Here is a 22468-nt window from a genome sequence, read left to right on the forward strand (position 1 = left end):
TACTGTTAACTTTCATTTATTGAAAACTTCAGGTGTTATTTTACAGTCTTCCTCTCCATTCCAAATCTACCATTGTTCTCGATAATTTGTGTCTAATTCACTTGCATTCTCAATATCATTTTCAGTCCTTTAACCTCATCATCACTAGTCACTTCTCTTCCATGACATTTCAAACACCAGCTTCTATAAATGTGCCCTACCCCTTGTCATCACTCAGCAGCGCTAAAATATTAAAATAATACCCCAGTCTCACATGGTCTCCAGTCATTCCAGGTTCCTCACATTATAGCTCTGCTATTTTTATCCATCTCAGTTCAGTCCTATTTATTTCCTTCCCTGCCTTAGATTCCATAGACAACCATTTTGATATGTTTTTCTTTTTCTTTTTTTTAATTTGACATGAAGTCTTACTCTTTTGCCCGGGCTGGAGTGCAATGGTATGATCTTGGCTCACTGCAACCTCTGCCTCTCAGGTTCAAGCAATTCTCCTGCCTCAGCCTCTCAAATAGCTGGGATTACAGGTGTGTGCCACCATGCCCAGCTAACTTTTATATTTTTAGTAGAGACGGGGGTTTCACCATGTTGGCCAGGCTGGTCTTGAACTCCTGACCTCAGATGATCCACCCACCTAGGCCTCCCAAAGTGCTTGAATTACAAGTGTGAGCCACCATGCCCAGCCACTTTGATATTTTGAACCCTCTTCATTGTCACTTTCAACTCATCTGTCTAGAAAAATTTAATTTTAAATGTCTACTTTCCTTCCTTTTCTACTTTATAAAATCACATTCTCATATTTGAACTTATTTAAATACAGTTACCAACGTTAACTGGGCTCTCGGAGTAGCCCAGTAATCCTATTTTGCCTCGTTAGTGCGCTTTTCCATTTTTGTCACAGCTATTTCAGATGTTTTCCACTATCTGAAAATTCTGGTCCTTCCCAATACCACCAGCCTTCTCTCATCAGCTGCAGATGAACTCATCTCATATTTTAGAAGCTATACAAGCCATTAATGATTCCTGTAACTACCACCAAGCCTACTCATATTTTCATTCTTCTTTCTTGTAACAAGAGAGGTAGCCTTTCTTCAATCCAAAATTAATCCTTCTACACATCTTTTCTCATGTAAGCATTTAATGCTTTAAATTTCCCTCTAAGCATTGCTTTAGTTGCATTATACACATTAGTCATGCTGTATTTTCATTTTCATTAAATTCAGAATATTTTGTAATTTCTCTTGTGATTTCTTCTTTGATTTGTGGGTTAATTTATAAGTATGTTGCTTAATTTCCAAATATCTTGGGATTTTTCAGGTTTCTGTTACTGATTTGTAGTTTAATTCCATTGTGGTTAAAAAACATACTTTGTACAATTTCAATCCCCTCATGTGCACATTAGTAGTCAAGGGGACTCTTCTGCCAAATTGTGGAGCATGCTCTTACTCTTGCTTTCTCTCTCGCATGCGCTCTGTCTCCCACTCTTTCTGCAGCTCTTTTCTATTTGTACTTTGATCTGCATATTGCAGTCTCCTTGGCCTCCCCAGTCCTACTCTCTGCCTCTTCAACTCTGTGAGACTCCAGAGCTCTCTTTGTTTTTCCCTACCCCGTGCTGAGGCCTGGAAATGGTCTACAGGCTGTAAGATGGTGTCATTTTAGAGCTTACTTTGTTTACCTCTCTCTCAAGGGTCGTAGTCCTGTGCTATCTGTTGTCTAGTGTCTGAAAAGCATTGTCTCATCGATTTTGTCCAGTTTTTAGTTCTCCAAGGCAAGGAGGGTCTCATCCTTGATACTCCAGTGTGGTCAGAAGCCTGCATCATCTTCTTAACCCTATTCTTGCCTGAATCTATTTCAGTCTTTCTACTGGTTCTTTCCATCAACTTCTCAACTTGCTCAAGTCTCTCCTCTATTGCAAAGAATATAAGAGAAAACCAAGCTCATGTCATCTTAATTTACCAACCTATCTCTCCTCTACCTTTTACAGTCAACTTTTTGAAAATTATCTCTATGCTTGCTTCTCAAAAATACTACTTTTCTGGGCAGGGCATTGAATTCTTGAGTCTATATGACTAAGAGCGCCTGCTACGTGTTGCATAGTTTCTGCTATATTATAATTGCTTAGACAACAACCTAATGCAGTGTTTTCTCTTCAAGTCTTAATTTTGCAAAAGTATCTAGGAATAAGGACATTTTTCTAAATAACAATATCATTAATCACATCTAAGAAAATTAAAATTAATTCAGTAATGCTATCTAACATACTCAACATTTGAAGTCACCTGGATATTCCCTAAATGTTTTTTGTTGCCCAGGATCCAATACATTTTCACTCATTGCATTTGCTTGTTTCTCATTAGTCTCATAAGTTCATGTGGAACAGCCCTCTTACTGCCTTTGTTTTTTATGACATTCACTATCTTTTTCTTGAAGAGTCCAGGATAGTTGTCTTGTAGAATGTCTCACATTCTTGATTTGTGTAATTATTTTTTCATGCTTAGATTTAGGTTAGACACTTTTGGCAAGAATACTACAGGCTGCTTTTTATGCCTCATCAGGATGTGTATGAAGCCAGGTTGTCCCGCTACAGTTAATAATGAATTTGGTCACTCAGTTAAGATGGTGTCTGCCAGATCTGTCTATTGTAAAGGTACATTTACCCCTTTGTAATTAATGATTTGTGGATGACACTCAAATTGTGTGACTTCTGTTAGCCAGTGGTTTGGGCATTCATCAATAATGAATTAATTATTACTGAGCTTTTAATGAAAAATTTCTAAAAAGTTTCATTTCCGAATAGACATTTCTGATTAGGCATTAAAGAGAGGGTACTGGTAGTCACTTAAAAATCCTTTCATTTTTGTTGTTTAGATGTCAGGCCAGTTATTTATATTTGATAGCTAGGAAAGAACTTTGCTTTGAGTCCTCACAATTATTATCATTTTTCATATTAATCTTTTACCCTTTCCAGAAATAATACAGCATTTGTTTTTTATTAGAGAACTTGATTATTTTAAAACACATTAATGAAGGGTAACAAGCCAGTGCAGTGCTATACAATGGATATATAGTACAAGCCAAATACATAATTTGAAATTTTCTAGATACCACATTAGAAAAGTAAAAAGAAACAGGTAGGATTAGTTTTAATAATATATTTTATTTACATGAATATATTCAAAATATTTTCACATGTAATTAGTATAAAAATTATTGATGAATATTCTACATTGTGTGTGTGTGCGCACTAAGTCTTCTAAATCTGGTGTGTATTTTATGCTATTTAAAGAAAATCTTAATTTAGATTAGCTATATTAAGTCATCAATAACCACATGTCACACATCACTATTCCTATTGGATAGTGTAGATCTGGTGGTTACAATCTTGGGCACAGAGGAACCAGACTAACTTGGTTCAGATCTTTCTCCTTCACCAGCTAGCATCATAACTAGGCAAATTCTTTATTCTCTTTGTGGCTTAGTTTTTTTATTGTAAATGTGGATAATAATAGTTCTTACCAATAGCAATGGGGAATTGAAATAATTAATGTAGGTAAATCTGGCACATAGTAAATGCTTAGTAAATGTTAACTCTTATTATGTCTTTAGACTTTGTCCAGTAATTCCCATTCTGTCTGAGAATTGTCCTTGTATTTTGTTAGGGAAGCTAGGACTAGATACTGGATCCATTGACTTCTCTTTTATATCTTGATGGTTTTGCCTTCAGTCCCTTGCTTTACAAACTCTTCTGTGGTGACTTGCTAAACCAATAAGATGAACTAGATTGTTTAGGAGAGTTTTAATTTCAAGCATCTCTCCTCTTGTTACCATAATTTATTGAAATGAATGGGAAAACCCAGTACCTCTGCAAATGGCAATGAGTTAATGAGAGATTTATTATTATGATTTTTTAAACTCACAAAAGATAGAGAGCTACAATATATGGGGTTGCTTTTTCTTTGTAAAACAAATAACTCTGTCCCACAGAAGACTATGTAATTGTAGCAGTAAGATAAAACAGATGCACATACAAAATTAAGGTGATCTTGAAGATTGATGTAGTATAGTTGTATCTAGTTCAGAGTTATTTAGGATGGCTTCCAAATTTGTTGATTATCGAGTCTTATATTAGGTCACAATAACTTTGAAGTTTTGCAAAGGAGATGTCCTGTTTAAAAATAACTTGACAGTTGGGAGGCCGAGGCGGGTGGATCACGAGGTCAAGAAATCGAGACCATCCTGGTCAACATGGTGAAACCCCGTCTCTACTAAAAATACAAAAAATTAGCTGGGCATGGTGGCGTGTGCCTGTAATCCCAGCTACTCAGGAGGCTGAGGCAGGAGAATTGCCTGAATCCGGGAGGCGGAGGTTGTGGTGAGCCGAGATCACGCCATTGCACTCCAACCTGGGTAACAAGAGCGAAACTCCGTCTCGAAAAAAAATAAAAAAAAAAAAATAACTTGACAGTTTACTTTGCTATATAACTTTTGGTACCTGGAATACTAGTTAATTATCATTGCCCATAGTAGAAAAATAAAACATCATTAAACAAAGAAGTATCAGTTAGTTGAAACCTTTGTAAGCATTCAGTGAATCAGCATTCCTAAAGATGATGTTGCTAAAATGAAATGGTGGTAATTAAATATTACAGTGTAAACCAGTGCCAGGATTCAGGCCATTGGATTGTACCTCCAAGTTAATTTTTACATTATATTATCATTGCAGCCATGTTTTCATCAGTATAACAAAAGTGGGACTGAAAAATACTTTTGATTGAGAAATTTAAAAGACTTTGCAACAGAATTGGGTGAATGTGCATCAGTATTGGGTCTTACTCATAGGAGAATCTTCTGGCCACTGTTATTAAAAAAGTGGCTTGTAAGATATTTCCAGGCTAGGTGCAGTGGCTCATGCCTGTATTCCCAGCACTTTGGGAGGGCAAGGCAGGAGGATAAGCCAAGAGTTTGAGACCAGCCCAGGTAACATAGGAAGGCCCTGTCTGTACCGAAAAAAACCCAAGCCAAAATAACCCCAAAAAGCTTTCATGAATATTCTGTAATTAATGTGAAAATTCTTACATTTTTCTCATCTAGCAGGATGAAAAATGACCAATTCATACTTCCCCCAGTTTTGAGCTAAAATATAGCTAAATATGGGCTAAACATTACTAAGATTGTTTATTATTAACACACTTTTTCTGAGAATTGTTTTGGAGAATTTCCAGGTAACTGGTCAGAACATTGATGGTACTGTTTGCAGGTTATCACATTGCCCCTTGTCTTCTTGCACATCATGAAGAAGTTATATAAAATATTAACTTTAATTATTTATGGTACTTTAAGAAGTTACCTAAAAACATTTTTACAAAGGACAGACTTAAAGTCATCTCAATGTCAAATTTTGGAGACTAAGGCTGATTTTAGAAAAGCAGTGGAGATTTGATGTTATCCACAGTCACTAAGAATCACTAATACTTAATTCCATCTTGGCCCAGGCACCTTTCCTACCTGTAGGATCCTGAAAAAGGATAAAACAAAACAACAAACAAAAGCCAAGATGCAAATAGTCATGGCAAGACAGGGATCATTTTAATACTCTCTGATAGTCTAGCCTGCTCATGGGAAGACAGACCTTAGAAAAGAGAAAAAAGCAAACAGGTAATTGCTGTGAAGATTACACATAGGGTAGAAGGATAGAGGACTAGGATCTCTTCAGAAATAATTGTTAGAAAAGGCCTCTGTAGAAGGGACAGTTTGATTAAAACATGAAGGAAGAAGCTAGCCATGTGACAGAGAGTGGATGCAGAGCAAGTGTTCCAGGCAGAAGGGATGGCACATGTGGAGGCCCCAGTGTGGGAAAGGACATAGATTTTTCAAGCAACTAAATAATGTGACTTATTCAGAGTCCACTGAGAGAAGTGAGAGGAAGTGTGTGATACGAGATTAGGTTGGAGAGAGTCAGGAAACAGATCCTCTAGGCAGGCCATGGTAATGAATTTAGATTTTATTTTAGTTGTAATGGGGAGCTGTTGAAAGATTAGACAGGGAAGAAAGATGGTCATACTTGGTTTTAAGATCACTTAATATTATTTTACACATAACAGTTGTCAAAATATGAGTAAAGGTACATTCCATATTATTTTATACATAAGAATTTCTAAAATGTCATTGTGAAAACTAAAGTCCTAGATTGTTAGTGGACTTTGGGAGAGATATTGTAGGTTCTTGAACTGTGAATAGTTACTATTTATTGAGGACCTGTTATCTGCCAAGCAATGAGTGGGTTTTTTGTTTGTTTGTTTGTTTTTTGAGATGGAGTCTTACTCTTTTGCCGGGCTGGAGTTCAGTGGTGCGATCTCGGCTCACTGCAACCTCTGCCTCCAAGGTTCAAGTGATTCTCCTGCTCAGTCTCCCAAGTAGCTGGGACTACAGGCATGTACCACCACACCAGGCTAATTTTTATATTTTTAGTAGAGATGGGGTTTCACCAGCAATGAGGTATTTTACACAAATTCTCTCTCATCTTCACAGAAATTTCCTTGAAAGGAAGCATAATTTTTCTTGTTTGATGGGGGAGGAAATTTTAGATACAGAGAGAAATTAAGCAACTAGCACAGAAGGAGAAGGGCTAGGATTCAAAAACATGTCTGCCTGACTTTACTGACCATAGTTCTTTTTTAGTGTCTTTTTACAGGGAGGGAGCTGGGGGAGAAGAACAAGGCAGAAAATTGAAGAAAAGGAAAGCACTCTTATTATCATCAATGTTTGTGGAATAAAGGAATTCAGATTTTTTTTTTTTAATTTGGAGGAATGGTTGGGAAGATAGTCGCTGTAAATTAGAACAATGTATCAAAGCACATTACCCTATAGAAATTGAATCTCCCTAGAATTTCCCTATAGGACATTATGATCCCAAAGAAGAATTTCAGATCCAGTTTTGATTAGACATTGGCATTCACTGTTTTTATGGTATACCTGTATGCCATGAAGTTTTAAAAGCATATATGTTTATCAGACAATTAAAATGATCTATATAATGTTAACAATTAATTACATGTTTTCCCCAGGTGAGGGGTTCTGTAAAGTTGAAATATAGGGAAGATGATGTGTCTGAGGTAGATCAGTTTTTGGAGAAATGAGCTGTGCAGGGCAGAGAGAGACTGAGCTCTGGAACCAGGAGCGCTGTTACACAGCAAAACAGGGTAGAAAACGTTTGTAACACTTGGGTGCCTGCTCTTAGTTGATAACATGAATGTTGCTGAGATCTTTGAATGTTAAATTATTTTAATTTTCTAATGTAGTTGAGAACTTAAAGCAAGATAGTCTGAACTGCATAGTGATAGTGGACACCAAAGGATCAGGATGGATGAAATATAGAATTTGGAGATTGACAGGAGGGATGGGATGGCTGAAAGAAACATTAATAAGTAGTAAAAAAGGAAGTCCTTTGACAGTAGTGTCTTAGCTTATTATAATACATTGATACTTATGATGAACATTATACAGAATGCTTGCATTTGTAGGTATATAAAAATGCTGCCTATCCTGCCTTGCGTTTCTGCTACTATTAAACTTTGAACCTCTTTTGGCAATAGGACAGATGATTTCATTTTATTTCTGCAAGTATTCAAATGCCATATGTTAATGTTTTACTGTGGGTACAATAAAGTTGAGAATAATTACTGGTCACACAATTAAGACCTGCACTGAGAGATATGATTTGTTGCTACTGGTGAGAGTTACAACTGAAAGAAGTTCCTGTGGATATTTTCTTTCCACAAGATGGAATTCTATCAAGAAGTGTGAAGTATTCTATCAGAATGTGAGGAATAGTCTATCAAGAAGTGAGAGCTATTCCATTAAGAAGTGAGAAATTTGCAGAGACTTGGGTATGTAGAAGATACTAGACAGGATCATTAAACTATTTCAAAATGGAATCCAGTGACTCTGGCCATACTAAACCAAAATTAAGCAAATATAAGTGGCTGGGGAGTCAGGTCCCTGGGGAGAAGTATAGGACAGTTTTTATACAAAGTCAGCTAAGGAGTGAGTGTTTGATAACCCTTCTATTGTGACAAAAAGTAAGTAAAGAAAATGGTGTTAGATCTTTTAGAAAATAATCTCCTGTTCCCAGCAAAGGATTGTTCACCACCACCAACAACAAAATTTTTGTTATTGAAAAGAAAAAGATAAGAATGTATATGCAGTTGTTCATATATTTAAAAAAATGGCAATACAGAAATACATGGAATAAAAGGCGTTTTCCCTGTACGCTCTCCGTTGGCAGCTCAAACCCGCTGCTCTCCCCAGGGAGGAAACAATGTTAACTGTTCAGTGTTTGCTATTCTAGTCTTTTCCCTGTGTATTTACATTGAAATATGAGCACACAAGCATCTGTACATGTGTACATATTTTAATATCAGAAGAGTCATACTCTACATATTTTTAACAACATTTTTTATTATTTATGCATCTTGACACTCAATCTCAGCATACAAATATACCCCAGACTTTTCATAATGTTCCTCTCCTGTGCAGACTATATGTGTGTATATGAATTTATGAAGATAGCTATATTTCTGCTTGAGTAATACTATTTTTATGTAAAATATTTAGACAATACCAAAGGTGAAAGAAAAAAATAAAAACTGAAATCCTTGAGATAATCCCTATTTTGGTGACCATTTAAAAAAATGTTTTTCTTTAGGCATTTACATGAGTGTGAACATACATCACATCTGCCACACATATAGGTATAATATTTATTTATTTATTTTTTGAGACAAGGTCTCCTTTAGTCACCCAGACTGGAGTGCAGTGGTGTAATCTTGGCTCACTGCATCTTCTGCCTCCTGTGTTCCAGTGATCCTCCCACCTCAGCCTACCTGAGTAGCTGGAACTACAGGTACAAGTTACCACTCCTGGCTAATTTTTGTTTTGTTTTTTTTGGTAGAGATGGGGTTTAGACATGTTGCCCAGGCTGGTCTCAAACTCCTGGGCTCAAGCAGTCTGCCCACCTTGGCCCTCCAAATTGCTGGGATTACAGGGGTGGGCCACTGTGCCCAACCAGTGTAATATTTATAAATGGATTATACATACAAGATGCTTTTTTATCATGGAACTGTTTTATATGCTTGGGGATTTTTATCTTTCCTCCACATCCTTTCTCCTATCCTTCCTCTCCCAGTAACCAGCAGTAGCAACTTGGTGTAAACTTTTCCTACCTTTCTCAATGCCCATATAATCAGATATATGTGAATTATATAATTTACACTTATCTGCATTATTCATTTTTTGCAGAAGTCATTCTACATCAACTGAAACATAGCTCACTTATTTTTTCACTGGATAGTACTCTAAGGCAAGGATCAGCAAACTACAATAAATCAGTCAGATCCATTCAGCCACCTATTTGTATAAATAAAGTTTTATTGGAACGTAGCTTCACCCATTTTTGTATTGAGCAGTTTAGCCTTTTAAATTCTTTATCTGTTACATGTGACACAGTTTCCCCCAAATCCATTGTTTGTCTTTTGCTTTGTTATGGTATTTTGCCATGAAAAGTTGGTTTAAAAATTTTTTTTAATGCAATAAAGTAAAACATGCTTCTTCTTTTCTAGCTTTGAGTTTCCGATTTTGATTTAAAAGGTTGCCTAACTCCAGGATTATCCTTGTATTTTCCTAAAATTTCTTCTAAGGTTTTTATCACTTACATTTTTCATAGGCCTTGAATACATTTTTATGTCTGTATTGAGTGACATTGTAATATAATGTAGTATAAGATCACAGATAATGAACAAATAGCTAAAAATAATGTAATAAAGATCACAGACTCTGGTTCTGATTTACTACCTGTGCGACCTTTGACGAGATCCTTAACATTTATGTGTTTTTTGTTTTCCTCTCTAAAATAAGGCTGATTCTTGAACTTGTTTTGTAAGATAATAGTGAAGTTTAAATGAGTGGTTAATATGTAGAAAATATTTAGAACATTATCTGGTACGTGGAAACACATAAGTGCTTACTATTATTACATGGTGTGAGTAGGCATCTCATTTTTTTCCCATTTGGATAACCAGTTGTCCTAGTAACATTTACTGAATAGTTCATCCTTTTTCTCAATTGATTTAAAATGTCGTCTCTACTATATATTAAGTTTTCAAATATATATAGCTCGGTTTCGGGGCTTTATAGCCTGTTATGTGTCTTTATCCCCTGCTCCAGAGCCACAGTGGCTTAATTACTGTAGTTTTATGCATACTGGTAACTAATGAATGGAGTCCCTTTACTTTGTTTTGCAGAATTACTTTGGCTTTTAATGGCTTTTTTTTTTTTTTTTTGCTTTTCCATTATAGTTTTGTAAACACTAGTCAGAATTTACAAAAATTGTTTGTTATTAAGTCTTAGCATGGAAGGGAGTGATACTAAGTGGCCATTATTAGAACCTACAGTTCCTCATTAATATTTTAACCAGTGGAAGTTTTTAGAAGTTATCTGGTTATATAATCAGATACCATCCACCATGATGGATTGGTACCATCCACCATACTAGATGGGTACTGGGAATATAGCAAATGAAAACTGTAGAAAGATAGATCATAAGCTTACAGTTTCCAAACTATACCCTGAGATACCCAAAGGCACCTCAGAGAACTCTCAGGGTCAGTGGCCACATCTGTTGGAAACTATGTGAACTTCTAGCTCAAGGTAGTTCATAGTTTCAGCAGCTCATTGTACCATCTTCATTTTGTAGCTGTGATATCTTTGTGAATTGAGCTTTTGGTGGTTACTCTTTTAAAAAGCAAGTACTATGCAAAAATCAGCGTGACAGGAAATGTGGGTGGCAGTATTTAGTTGTACAGAATCTAAGTTTTAGAAGTTGTGTGGTGCCCTATAGGTGCGAACATCCCATAGTAACTAATTGTGGTTATTTAAAAATGAAATATATGTGTATTTTTCAGTTTGCATGTATTATTTTTTCAAAAAGGTGCTAACTTGTTGGGACATAGATACTCATTTTTTTGAACCTAACTGTTAAAAAAATAGAACAGTTAGCTATTTCTTTTGACCTATAGAATTCTTGAAAGAGAAAATAAGGGTACTAGGAGCGAAGCAATTTTGGGAACCTCTCTACTTTAACAAACAAGTTATTACAAATATTCAAAAATTAAGAACATTTGGAGTGCTCTGGAGGTAGAGCATACATCATGCTTGCTTAGAACAGGCAAAACTAACATAGCCTGGGCACCAGGGACAGAGCATTTCTGGGCAAATGATATTTAAGCTAAGCTTGAGGGAAGACTGGGAACTGACTGAAAAGGAGTGGTGATGGGAATAGTTTGTGTGAAGAGGCAGGAGCTGTGGGGGACTGACTGGAGAGTGATACAGGGGGGCTGGAGATAGGCAGAAGCTAGATCACTTGGTGACTGATGTGGCAGTTCCTTAAGATTTCTTTGTAAAAGGCAGCAGCAAGCCTTTGAGTGAAGAGAGGATATCTTAGGTCACTGCCCTCCTACTGAGGGAACAAAATACAAAATGATATATAGAAATATTTATGTAACACTGTATTCTCAATAATTTAGAGTGAATTTTTTTGGTAAAAATTTTGAAGTGCCTTGATTTTCAAAGGCATTTGTAAGCTTATCTATGAGTGTAATTTGCTCTTAATTTTTCAAACACATACATTTTTTTTTGTTCAACTTGGCTCAATTTTAAAAAAAGCAAGTCTGTGTTACTGCAAAACATTTAAATTGTAATTTTGGGGGTATTTTTTCAAATGACAAAAATTGTGTTGTAGTTTTGAAATAAAATATATTTTATTACCAGTAATACAATATTTCAGGTTTTTAATTTGTATATTTTAACCACCAGTTTGCATGTATTATTTTTTCAAAAAGGTGCTAACTTGTTGGGACATAGATACTCATTTGAAAATGACCGTGGGAGTTCTCTGAGGTGCCTTTGGGTATCTCGGGGTATAGTTCGGGAACTGCAGGCTTACGATCTATCTTTCTGCAGTTTTCATTTGCTATGTTCCCAGTACCCACCTAGCATGGTGGATGGTACCAGTCTTTAGATTATATAACCAGATAACTTATAAAAACTTCCAGTGGCTAAAGAATTAATGAGAGACTGCAGGTTCCATTCTAATAATGACCACTTTATATCACTCTTTTCCATGCTAAGACTTAATATCAAACAGTTTTTGTAAACTGAGTTGCACAACTGAGTTGTTAATAGTTACACAGTAGACATATAAAGGTAATTTCTCTTAGTTTAGCTATCTTATATCCTTTTTGTTTATGTTTATTCTATGAGTCCAGTAAATTAATGCAACATAACCATTTTGATAGTAATAAGAAACTAACTGCAGGTTACTTTTGAAAAATTTCTAAGCTTATTTTCAGGAATTTTAAGACTTGTAAAATAAATTTCATGGTCATTAAATGGACGTAGAGACCTGAAACTCTTTTCTAATACCTGCTTGTGGTGTTTGGGAAAGAATGATTAGTGTGATTAGAATTAGAATTTGTTTATCATTGAAGTGTTGGAAAACTTTTAAAACAATTGAATGTTATTTTCTTCCCTTGCCAGTGTGTTTTATATTTCTTTCTTTTTTTTTTTTTTGAGACAGAGGCTTGCTCTGTCACCAGGCTGGAGTGCAGTGGTGTGATCTTGGCTCACTGCAGCCTCTGCCTCCTGGGTTCAAGCGATTCTCCTGCCTCAGTCTCCCCAGTTGGGACTAAAGGCGTGTGCCACCATGCCCTGCTAATTTTGTATTTTTAATAGAGATGGGGTTTCACTGTGTTGGCCAGGATGGTCTTGCTCTCTCAACCTCATGATCCACCTGCTTTGGCCTCCCAAAGTGCTGGGATTACAGGCGTGAGCCACCACACCCAGACGTGTTTTATATTTCTTTAGAGCTGTTCGTTCATTATATGATACAGAATTTGTATCATCCTTACATTCATAATGTAAATAAATTATCAAAGTCTGTAGATATATTTGAAAAACAATCTTAGTTTCATTTGCTGGATTAGGTTTCTCTGATTTTTCACGAGGAAAGCTGATGACAACTTGAGTTGTTTATAAGGGAGTTGGTCGGAAGTTTTCTTGAAGAAAAGTGATAAGTGGCTGAGAATATAAGGTTTATAGCAAATATTTTTCTATAAATTTTGTTCTTCTCATATTCAAAGAACTGTCAGGGACTTAGAAAAATGAAGCTAATTCCTCCCATGCTGTTTACACTAAAATGAATTCTAGATGAAGATTAAATGTAGAAAATCACAAAATGTAGAAAACCACAAAAGTAATAGAACGAATCAAGGCTGAAATTTTTTATAATCTTGGTATAAAAAAGACCTTAACCATAACATTTAGCTTAAAATTTATTCTTATAACAAATATTATAAAGTCAAATAAAAAAATAAGATTTGCAAAATACGATAACAGATTGCTTTTTCAGTGAATCGGATGAATAAATTCACTAGAAAAATGGACAAAGTGTTTGTATAGTAAATTTATGAAGGAAATACAAATAACTAATAATCATAAAAAGATACCTCTTAATGAAGAATCATTTTAATTTTCTGCTGCCTTTATGTTCAATAGAGAATTTCACTTTGAATGCAGTAACTTAAAGTATTTGTAAATCTAATTCTAGGGTTTGAAATAAAACTTTCATTATTTCATATCATTTGTATCATTTAACAAGGCTTGATTATCTCAGGTAGAAAGTTTCCCCCCCCCCCCAGTGTGCTTTTGAATGAGTCAAAGTTTAGTTTCCTAGTAGAAAGTAAATTTTATTTATTAGACTTTTATAGTGAGATGACTATATTTATGTGTCACATCCAAAGAGCAGCAGTTAATAATTTTTGGACTTGTTAGTAGTATATTTTCTGACAGAAATAGTAGAAGAAAGTTTTGCTTAACTTTGTTTTTTTTCCTTTATTTTTGTAGGAGCCAGCATTCGAACATTCACTCCATTTTATTTTCTGGTGGAGCCAGTGGATACACTCTCAGTTAGAGGCTCTTCTGTTATATTAAACTGTTCAGCATATTCTGAGCCTTCTCCAAAAATTGAATGGAAAAAAGATGGAACTTTTTTAAACTTAGTATCAGATGATCGACGCCAGCTTCTCCCAGATGGATCTTTATTTATCAGCAATGTGGTGCATTCCAAACACAATAAACCCGATGAAGGTTATTATCAGTGTGTGGCCACTGTTGAGAGTCTTGGAACTATTGTCAGTAGAACAGCCAAGCTCACAGTAGCAGGTAAGTTTTAAGTGATTTTTTTTTTTTTGCATTTTCAAATATTTATAATGTGTACATCTTGATAAAAGCACTGTTCTCTTGGAGTTTTCATTTAATTAGTAGCAACAAATATACTCATTTGACAGATATCAATTGTGCATATATTCTGTGTATGGGCCCTTGCTATAGGGCTTGTTCAGTGTCATGAGGATAAACTGTAGTGTGTTTCCACTTGTCTGATGACTTAATATTGCTATCAGAAGTACTGAGCAGTTCTTTTCTCCTTTTAAACTTGGAAGTGGCAGAGGAAGTGGTATAGGAAAATTAAATCACTTTGATGGCCAACTTCTGTCTTACCCAGCATAACCATTTAGTATGGTTTTGTAAAACTTGAAGTCAGAATCCTGATTCCTTAATGCCTTAACCAAGGAAATGATGTTCAACTGGATCGATTTAAAATCTAGAGAGTGTGTATTGAGGTGGAGAGCAGAAAGTTGTAAAGGGCAGAAAGTTGTAAAGGATACTCCTGAAAAGGAGTATCCTTATTTGAAGAATGATGGAAAGTTTAAGAGAAATTAGAGATCTAGGAGTCTGCCAAGCTGGCTGCATAGAAACAGTTCCGGTGCTTAGCTCCCAATGAGAGAGACGCATAAAGCAAGTGATCTCTGCATCTCCAAAGGAGGTACCAGGTTCATCCCAAAGGGTCTGGTTGGACAGTAGGCATAGCCCAAAGAGGGCAAACTGAGGCGGGGTGGGGTGCTGCTCCACCCGGGAAGTGTATCTAACCGGAGGATCGGGGGCTTCCTCCTCCCGTGGCACACCGGTCCAGACACTGCACTTCTCCCAAAGCCTCTGCAACCCAAAGACCAGGAACTCTTCGCTGGGCTGAAAAGTGCCCAACTTACCTGCGCAGAGCTGAATAGCAGCCTTGGCCAGTGCCATGGATTGTTGGCACAGATCTAGGTGGACGCATAGCCGGGAGAGCCTGCAGGATGGAGCTCCCAGCCCCCGGGAGAGAGGCGGTGCTAAAAGCAGAGAGACAGGGATAGGCTAGGCGGGTCCCTCCCCCACAAAGCCCAGCAGGCTGAAGCCCTCTTGCTTGAGGGTTTTGCAGCCAGCACATCAGTCAAGCTCGACCCGGAAGAATTGAACTTGGTGTGGGGAAGGGCTTCCACCATTACAGAGGTGGGCCTAATCTCCCAGTGTAAAAAAAAGACACAGAAAGCCTAAGCAGCACCCGGACTGAGACTGAGGCAGCCCAGTAGCACCCCTACAGGCAGACAAGGGACAGTCTGCAGCCTCAGGTGACTCCCTGAGATCAAAGCTAGAGAAGTCCACGAAGATGGGAAGAAACCAGCGCAAAAAGGATGAAACCATCAGAGACCCAGAATGCCTCTTCTCCTCCAAGGGATCACAACTCCTCACCAGGAAGGGAACAAAACAGGATGGAGAATGAATTTGGTGAATTGACCGAAGCTGGCTTTAGAAGGTAGGTAATAACAAACTTCTCTGAGCTAAAGGAACATGTTCTAACTCAATGCACAGAAACTAAAAACCTTGAAAAAAGATTAGACGAAATGCTAACTAGAATAACAAGCTTAGAGAAGAACATAAACAACTTGATGAAGCTGAAAAACACAGCACAAGAACTTCGCAAATCGTACACGTTTCAGTAGCCGAATCGATCAAGCAGAAGAAAGAATATGAGAGATTGAAGATCAACTCAATGAAATAAAATGAGAAGGCAAGAATAGAGAAAAAAGTAAAAAGAAGTGAACAAAGCCTCCAAGAAATATGGGATTATGTGAAAAAACCTAATCTATGCATGATCAGTGTACCTGAATGTCATGGGGAGAATGAATCCAAGCTGGAAAACACTGTCCAGGATGTTATCCAGGAGAACTTCCCCAACCTAGCAAGGCAGCCCAATGTTCAAATCCAGAAAATACAGAGAACACCACAAAGATGTTCCTCAAGAAGAACAACCCCAAGGCCACGTAATCATCAGATTCACCAGAGTTGAAACGAAGGAAAAAAATGCTAAGGGCAGCCAGAGAGAAAGATCGGGTCACCCACAAAGGTAAGCCCATCATACTCACAGCGGACCTCTTGGTAGAAACCCTACAAGCCAGAAGAGAGTGGGGGCCAATATTCAACATCTTTAAAGTAAAGAACTTTCAACCCATAATCTCATAGCCAAACTAAGCTTCGTAAATAAAGGAGAAATAAAATCCTTTACGGACAAGCAGCTTCTAAGAGACTTTGTCACCACCAGACCTGCCTTACAAGAGCTTCTGAAGGAAGCACTAAGCATGAAAAAGAATAACCAGTACCAGCTACATAACATACCAAATGGTAAAAACCAATGATGCAATGAAGAAACTGCATCAACTAACAGGCAAAAAACAAACAAACAAACAAACAAAAAAACAGTAACAAAATGGCAGGATCAAATTCACACATAATAGTATTAACTATAAATGTAAATGGCCTAAATGCCCCAATCAAAAGACACAGACTGGCAAACTGGATAAAAAGTCAAGATCCGTTGGTGTGCTGTATTCAGGAAACCCATCTCACATGCAAAGACACATATAGACTTAAAATAAAGGGACTGAAGAGGATTTACCAAGCAAATGGAGAGCAAAAAAAAAAAAAAAAGCAGAGGTTACAATCCTAATTCCTGATAAAACGGACTTCAAACCAACAAAGATCAAAAGAGACAAAGAAGGGCATTACATAATGGTACTATCCTAAATATATATGCACCCAATACAGGAGCACTCAGATACATAAAGCTAGTTCTGAATGACCTACAAAGACACTTCAGCTCCCACACAATAATAGTGGGAGACCTTAACATTCCACTGTCAATATTAGACAGACCAACGAGACAGAAAATCAAGGATATCCAGGACTTGAATGCAGATCCGGACCAAGTGGACCTAATAGACATCTACAGAACTCTCCACTCCAAATCCACAGAATATACATTCTTTTAAGCACCACATCACACTCTAAAATTGGCCACATAATTGGAAGTAAATCTCTCCTCAGCAAATGCAAAAGAACGGAAATCATAACGAACAGTCTATCAGACCACAGTACAGTCAAATTAGAACTCAGGATTAAGAAACTCACTCAAAACCGCACAACTAGATGGAAACTGAATAACTTGCTTCTGAGTGTTGACTGGATAAACAATGAAATGAAGGCAGAAATAAAGACGTTGTTTGAAACCAATGTGAATGAAGATGCAACGTACCAGAATCTTTGGGACATATTTAAAGTAGTGTCTAGAGGGAAATTTATAGCAATAAATGCCCACATGAGAAGCGAGGAAAGATCTAAAATTGTCACCCTATCATCAAAATTGAAAGAGCTAGAGGAGCAAGATCAAAAACACTCAAAACCTAGCAGAATATAAGAAATAACTAAGATTAGAGCAGAACTGAAGGAGATAGAGACAGAAAATACCCTTCATAAAATCAGTGAAACCAAGAGCTGGTTTTTTGAAAAAATCAACAAAACAGACAGTCTACTAGCCAGACTAATAGAAAAAAGAGAAGACTAGAACAGATGCAATAAAAAATGATAAAGGGGATATCACCACCGAAGCCACAGAAATACAAACTACCATCAGAAATTACTACAAACAACTCTGTGCACATCAACCAGCAAATCTGGAAGAAATGGAGAAATTCCTGGACACTTACACCCTCCCAGGACTAAACCAGGAAGAAATTGAATCCCTGAATAGACAGATAACAAGATCTATGGTTGAGGCAGCAATTAATAGCCTACTAGCCAAAAAAAGTTCAGTTCCAGATGGGTTCACAGCCGAATTCTACCAGATATACAAAGAGGAGCTGGTACCATTCCTTCTGAAACTATTGCAAACAATACAAAAAGAGGGCATCCTCCCTTACTCATTTTCTGAGACCAACATCATGCTGATACTAAAACCTGGCAGAGACTCAACTAAAAAAGAAAACTTCAGGCCAATATCCATGATGAACATTGCTGCAAAGATCTTCAATAAAATACTGACAAGCCGTATACAACAGCACATCAAAAAGCTTATCCATCACAATCAAGTAGGCTTCATCCTGGGGATGCAAGGCTGGTTCAACATACACAAATCTATAAACGTAATCCATCACATAAACAGAACCAAAGACAAAAACCACATGATCATCTCAATAAATGCAGAGAAGGCCTTCAACAAAATTCAGCAGCCCTTTATGCTAAAAACTCTCAATAAACTAGGCATCGATGGAACGTATCTTAAAATAATAAAAGCTATTTACAACAAACCCACAGCCAATATCATACTGAATGGACAAAAACTGGAAGCATTCCCTTTGAAAACTGGCACTAGACAAGGATGCCCTCTCTCACCATTCCTATTTACTATAGTATTGGAAGTTCTAGCCAGAGCAATCAGGCAAGAAAAAGAAATAAAAGGTATTCAATTAGGAAAAGAGGAAGTCAAATTATCTCTATTTTCATACGGTATGATTGTATATTTAGAAGTTACCATCATACCATCATCTCAGCCCAAAATCTGCTTAAACTGATAAGCAAATTCAGCAAAGTCTCTGGATACAAAATCAACATGCAAAAATCGCAGGCATTCCAGTACACCAATAACAGATAAACAGCCAAATCATGAGCAAATTCCCATTCGCAATTGCTACAAAGAGAATAAATTACCTAGGAATACAACTAACAAAGGATTCGAAGGACCTCTTCAAGGAGAACTACACACCACTGCTCAAGGAAATAAGAGAGGACACAAACAAATGGAAAAACATTGCATGCTCATGGCTAGGAAGAATCAATATTGTGAAAATGGCCATACTGCCCAAAGTAATTTACAGATTCAATGCTGTCCCCATCAAGCTACCATTGACCTTCTTTACAGAACTCGAAAAAACCACTTTAAACTTCATATGGAAGCAAAAGAGAGCCCGCATAGCCAAGGCAATCCTAAGCAAAAACAAAGCTGGAAGCATCATGCTACCTGACTTCAAACTATACTACAAGGCTACTGTAATCAAAACAGCATGGTACTGGTACCAAAACAGAGATATAGACCAATGGAACGGAACAGAGACCTCGGAAGAAACATCACACATCTACAACCATCTGATCTTTGACAAACCTGCCAAAAGCCAGCAATCGGGAAAGGATTTCCTGTTTAAGAAATGGTGTTGGGAAAACTGACTAGCCATCTGCAGAAAGCTAAAACTGAACCCCTTCCTTACACCCTACACTAAAATTAACTTCAGATGGATTAAAGATTTAAACTTAAAACCTAATACCATAAAAATCCTAGAAGAAAACCTAGGCAATACCATTCAGGATATAGGCATAGGCAAGGACTTCATGCCTAAAACACCAAAAGCAATGGTAAGAAAAGCCAAAATAGACAAATGGGATCTAATTAAACTTAAGACCTTCTGCACAGCAAAAGAAACAATCATCAGAGTAAACAGGCAACCAACAGAATGGGGAAAAATTTTTGTAGTCTACCCATCTGACAAAGGCCTAATATCCAGAATCTACAGAGAACTAAAGCAGATTTACAAGAAAAACAAACCCATTCAAAAGTAGGCAAAAGATATGAATAGATACTTTTCAAAAGAAGACATTTACAAGGCTAACAAACATATGAAAAATGTTCATCTTCACTCGTCATCAGAGAAATGCAAATCAAAACCACATTGAGATACCATGTCACACCAGTTAGAATGGCAATCATTAAAAAATCAGGAGACAACAGATGCTGGAGAGGATGTGGAGAAAAAGGAACACTGTTACACTGTTGGTGGGAGTGTATATTAGTTCAGCCATTATGGAAGACAGTGTGGTGTTACCTCAAGGATCTAGAAATAGAAATTCCATGACCTGGCAATCCTATGTGTCTTTATAATAGAACGATTTGTAATCCTTTGGGTATATGCTGGGTACTCAAAGGATTATAAATTGTTCTATTATAAAGACACATGTACACCTATGTTCATTGTGACACTGTTTACAATAGCAAAGACCTGTGACCAACCCAAATGCCCATCAATGATAGACTGGACAAAGAAAATGTGGCACATATATACCTTGGAATACTACACAGCCATAAAAAGGGTATGTTCATGTTCTTTGTAGGGACATGGATGAATCTGGAAACCATCATTCTCAGCAAACTGACATAGGAACAGAAAACCAAATACCACATGTTCTTGCTTATAGGCCAGTGTTGAACAATGAGAACACATGAACATGGGGAGGGGAGCATCACACACTGGGGTCTGTTGGGGGATGGGGCTAAGGGAGGGACAGAGGGGGATGGGGAGGTTGGGGAAGGATAACATGGGGAGAAATGCCAGATATAGGTGGTGGGGGGAAGGAGGCAGCAAACCACCTTGCCATGTCTGTACCTATGCAACAATCCTGCATGATTTGCAAATGTACCCCAGAACTTAAAGTACAATTAAAAAAAAAAAAGAAAGAAAAATTAGGGATCTAGACAGGTAAGATAGGTTTCTAAGTAAGTCATGTCCATTTTGTAGAAGATACTAGCATTCCTGAGATGGTGTTTCTTTACTTGAGTACCAGATGAAATAGTTTTTGTGAAGGGTCATGTTACACAAAAATATTATCTTTAAATATTGTATTTACTCTTTTCTTGGTGAAATGCCCACATGTGAGACAGAACCTCAGAGACAGTAGTCTCCTGCCTCATTCCTACTCCAGGATTATGGTTTCCCATCTCATACTCACTCCAGAGTATATTTGCTTATTCATTCAGAGCATAATGACTGGTTTTTTTTTTCCCTCTCTTTGGGGACAAATACTCAAAGTTGAATTTGGGTGTGATGTAAAGTTTCTATAATTATTCCATAGTCATAGATTGAGGATAGAAAAATAAAAGGAGAAACAAATGGGTCCTTTTTGCAATTTCCCTTTTCTTTCCTTCCTTCTCTCCCTCCCTCCCTTCTTCCCTCTCTTCCTTCTTTCCTTTCTTCTTTTCTCTTTCTTTCTTCTCTCTCCCTTTAAAGAATAATCCATTTGCCAGGCTTTCTCCAACATGTTTCATAAATAAATTAGTATATCGACTGCCTCTACAGTGTCATTTAGGTCAGTGTCTGTTTATAATTTAAGTTCTTAAATATCTCTTTTCTGGGCTTTAGTCATGGGCTCCTTCCTCTCAGCTGTCCCCCCACATGCTATCATCAGATCCAGTGAATTCTGCTTCCTAATTTCTCTGTACTTAATCCACTTTCTGGATGGAAAGAAATGGCTATTGAAAGAAGACTGGCTACTCTCAGTCTTCCCTCACCACAGCCTTATAAGCATCTACCTGCTACCTTATTCTTCCCCTCCTCCAGTCCAGTCTCCACCTGGTTAGAGTACTCTTTCTCACCCTTCAGTGATTCTCCAGTAACACCATCAAATTAACCTCTCAACTCTCAAATAACAGGCCTGTTGATTCCTTTTATGAGCCGTCCTCCACTTCTCCAACCTTATTTCTTAACATTTCACCCTGCCTCTGTCCCCACCCCCATCTCCTGCCTCCACCACCACCCTCATCACCCTCACCACAGTTTTAAGCACTGGCAGTACTGAGTATTTTATTTCCTTTCATTTATTCTCTGCATTCCAGCCTTTGCTCATGGCTTCCCCACTGCCTGTTAATTTTATCCTCCACCTTTTCCTCACTTTCTTCTCCTCTGCTAAGTTTGTCCATTCTTCCTCTTAGCTTTGATATCCTTCAGGAAGCATTTTTTGACACAGTATCTAAGCAAGCAGCACCATAGAAGGTGATAGATTCTGTGGTGACTGCATACAGGGTTCTGTTGGAAAGTTATTTAAGCTATTCTTGGCCGTAGGTATCAGGAGTCAATAGTGCCCAAGCTAAGAGATTAAATAAAAGTTATTTTAAATAGTTGCATAGTATACGTTGTCTAGATATACATACTTTTTTTTTTTTAAGATTTCTTTGCTGAACAATTAAATGGATTAAAATTGTTGGATGTTACAGGCAGTATTATAGTGAACTGCCTTCTGCAAATCTTTATTTATATAAAACAGACTACTGGAATTGGGATTGCTGGATCATAGGATACACTTTGTGTGTGTGTGTGTGTGCGCGCGCGCGTACGCGTGCAATTTAAAAGATACTAGTTTGTCAGTTCCTCAAAATGTTAGCCATAGTGTT

At 37.2% G+C, this 22468-nt stretch overlaps 1 protein-coding gene across 4 annotated transcripts in view; it reads left to right on the forward strand.

The window, feature by feature from the left end:
• The window catches only part of NEO1 (neogenin 1), a 249381-nt gene that overhangs the window by 55816 nt on the left and 171097 nt on the right, over window positions 1–22468 (forward strand). For all 4 annotated transcript variants that reach the window (XM_021667498.2, XM_021667500.2, XM_064382335.1 and 1 more), the window contains exon 2: window positions 13951–14268. In XM_021667498.2, coding sequence (XP_021523173.2) covers window positions 13951–14268 — 318 coding nt within the window. The remainder of the gene's footprint in view (window positions 1–13950; window positions 14269–22468) is intronic.

This window comes from Aotus nancymaae, unplaced genomic scaffold (genome assembly GCF_030222135.1).
Source record: "Aotus nancymaae isolate 86718 unplaced genomic scaffold, 86718_ANA_hifiasm-v0.15.2.pri h1tg000003l, whole genome shotgun sequence".
Lineage (NCBI taxonomy): Eukaryota > Metazoa > Chordata > Mammalia > Primates > Aotidae > Aotus > Aotus nancymaae.